Source organism: Apium graveolens, chromosome 9, assembly GCF_009905375.1.
Source record: "Apium graveolens cultivar Ventura chromosome 9, ASM990537v1, whole genome shotgun sequence".
In the NCBI taxonomy this organism is placed as follows: Eukaryota; Viridiplantae; Streptophyta; class Magnoliopsida; order Apiales; family Apiaceae; genus Apium; species Apium graveolens.
In genome coordinates this window covers 229,391,044-229,394,222 of record NC_133655.1, presented here as the reverse complement: position 1 = coordinate 229,394,222, position 3,179 = coordinate 229,391,044, and the positions used below count along the sequence as shown (strand labels likewise).

Genomic DNA, 3,179 nt, shown 5'->3' with positions numbered 1-3,179 from the left:
GTTTACTACGTGTAAGATGGTCGAAGTACGATTCTCACTCGTCAGGATGGCGAGTAGGTTGAAAAGCACCTTGAAGCTTTGCTTGCTTAGGATTTATATGTTTTAGTTTTATTACGAAATTTATTAAGACTTAAGGGACGAATCCCAGACAATTTTATGAAATTCATAAGTTCTTCAAAGTATGATTGTGGCCTAACAAATAAAAATCAAATGCATGGATGCAAAGCATAAAAGGTGATTAATGAGATAGATCTGATAGATGTTACAAAAAGTTTGATAAATAAAGTCTCGAAAATAAAAAAAGCCACGCAGGGCTGAAAAAGCTCTAAGGAGCTGAGGTGCCCTCGGCGTCCATATCATCGTCTTCTCCGCTCTCGCTAGATGTCTCCGTCGTCTCGGAGGAGGAAGAGCTGTCATCCTCAGCAGGTCTGGAAAAAGACTCGGGAGGAGGAAGAAGTGGATCCTGAGGAACATGATCCGAGACAACTACTCGGGTACGAAACCTCTGTAGCAAAGCCTCATCGTCAGGGCAGATGTAGTCCGCCGGGTTAATATCAGGACAAGCCTCGTTCACGGTCCCAAGGGCCGTGTCCCAGCCAGTCCTAAAAAACTCGGGAAAGACTGAATCATCCCTAATCCTCATGGATTGGGCAAACTCCTCCGAGTCCAGATAATTGTCTATAGCTTTATCCTTCTCCGCCCGAAGTACCACCAGCTCGGCGTTAGACTCTCCGAGTTCTTCCTCCTTGCGCTTGAGCTTCTTCTCCAGGGTAGCATACTTCTTCTGCTGCCTCCTGAGGGCATTATCGGCCTTATCAGAAGCCCGCTTCCATGATTCGGCTTGCCTCACAGCGCCTTGAAAGTAGGCGTTAGACTGAAACAAAACAATTAACAAAGTATAAGGCAAGAAAGTGCTACAAGAACGAGAAATAAGTTTAAAAAAGAGAAGGCATACCGAAGCCAGAGACTGGGCTCCCATGAGCTTAATCCTCTCAAGGTCAGGGGTGGCCACCACATCAGTAAAGTCCTTTGGGGTCACGCTATGGTAGGACCAATCCCAAGCATGCTTCGTGGAACCAACCACGGTATCCCCTCGGCGGAATCCCCAGAGAGGCTGAAAGGCGCCTGTAGCAGCAGCAGCAGGGGCAGCAGCAGTGATAGGAGCATTATGGCCCTCAGCTCCTTCAGTTGAAGCCTCCCCCATAGGCTCCTTGTGCTTTCTCAAGAAGATAGGCTCTGTCGCCTTTCCTCTGGTGTCTAGGCCTGCTAACCGAGCTTTCTTCATCCTAGCTGTTTCCTCGACCAAGGGGACATTGTCCTCGTTAATCTCCTTAGCAGCTGAAACAAAGCAAAAGACAAAATAAGTGATGTTAATAATGCGTGAAATAAAGAAAAATTGAGAAGGGAAGAGAAATACCCTGTTGAGAAACAGAGGATAGTCCCACATGAATCAGGGAAAACTCTTCTAAAAGAGTCCAGCTGGTGGTGGTGCCATCATCCTGAGTGAGCCCATTATAAATGATAGTTTCTTCAGGAGTTAAGTGAATGGATTTGAGGCTACCATCACTGACCTTCCCGAAGGAAGATCGAAAGAGCGTGCCCCAATCGCCATTCTCCCAACGTAACCCGACGAAACTATTCCTCCAATTTGGATTATTATCCGGAATAGAGGCGCTGTTAAAGATATGTTTGCTTTTGGGCCTTTGTTTGACATAAACCCAGCCACAAATATTGGAAGAACTATTGTAACATTGAAAGACTTTCCTAAAAACGGCTACAGAAAGAGGAAAGCCCTCCCTAAGACAACAAACCATAAAACATAGAATATTCCTCCAGGCGTTTGGAGGAAGCTGACACGGGTTAATTTGTAAGTCAGCCAAAAGATGAGGGATAAAAGGATGAAAAGGGAACCTGAGCCCAGCATTAAGGGCGTCGGTGTAGATGAAGAGAGTATCAGGCCTCCAGTGGCAAGTACGGTCACCACCAGAGACTGGAACTAGTCTAAAGGGAGGAGGGACGTTATAACGAGCATTTAGTTTATTGAAATCTATGTTATGCCAAGTATTACAGTGATTAAAAGAGTCGAGATGTGCAGTGGAGGGATATTCATCCCCCCTAGTATTAATCATATCAATTAAAGACATATATGAAGAGCGGATCTCGATATCCTTACCTCGTTTTGAAGCCGAGGCAATTTTGGCCGCCCTCTCAGAATTCTTGTCAGCCATTAGAAAGATTAGAAAGCTAGAAAAAGCCTGAAGGAGAGGTTGGAAAACTAAAGGAGGGATTTGAGAAAGGAAAGGCTAGAAAGTTGGAGGAGGGATGAGGAGAAGTTGTAAAATGAAATGAGAGGTGTGAAGAAATAAAACTCTCACCCCACCTTTATATAGCCAAGGAAGAAGGATAATGGGCCTTAAAAAAGCCCATTTGGGCCCAAAACTTAGAAGGTTCTGGAATAATCCAGGAAGTTCTAGCAAAAATCAGAGGAAAATTAAAGTTTTTGAAGAATCTGGAAGAATCCAGAAAAACCCTAGAAGGATTTGGAATTTGGGCTTAGAAAATGAAAGCCCATCTCAGAAAAGGGCCTAATTTTAGAAAAATCAAGCCATGTTGAGGCCCAAATGATGTTTAAGAAAAAAGAGTGGGAAGGGAGCCCAGTTAAAGCAATGGGCCAATTGCAAAAAACTAGTTGGACCAAGGAAAATGGGCCAAGGTTTTTTCTATTGTAGCCCAGGAAAAAGGGTAGGCCAAATTAGAGAATAGGCCCAGTTAAAATGGGCCCAAGTCTTAGCCCAGAATTGAGAATCCAAGGATATACAAAAAATATATATGTATTCTTGAACCTTTCGAAGAGAAAACACAGAAAAATCCTGGTCAAAATGTTCCTGCTCGAAAATCCTTCGACCAGGGCTTAGAAGGAAGGTTAATTCGGTCAGAAAGTAAGAATCTTGACCGAAAGGGAAGAAATCCTATTCGAAAAAAAAAAAAAAAAAAATTTTACTGGTTCGACCAGAATATTTCCTGACACTGTCGACCAGGAATCAAGGTAAAATCCTGGTCGAATAGTACCTGCCCGAAATAGCTTCGACCAAGGCAAGAGATGGTGGTTAATTCGGTCAAAAAATGGGGATCTTGACCGAAAATCTTAACCGAAAATTCCTGGTCGAAAAATCCTATTC

The 3,179-nt window shown here is 43.7% G+C and overlaps 1 protein-coding gene across 1 annotated transcript; it reads right to left on the bottom strand.

Moving 5' to 3' along the window:
* Positions 1-293: 293 nt before the first annotated feature.
* LOC141687435 (uncharacterized) lies at positions 294-1,292 on the bottom strand. The gene is made up of 2 exons (XM_074492710.1): positions 956-1,292; positions 294-874 (listed from the first exon to the last, which is right to left on the bottom strand). Exons 1-2 carry the CDS (start codon positions 1,283-1,285, stop codon positions 326-328), a joined length of 879 nt encoding a protein of 292 aa, XP_074348811.1. The 5' UTR covers positions 1,286-1,292; the 3' UTR covers positions 294-325.
* Positions 1,293-3,179: the final 1,887 nt, after the last annotated feature.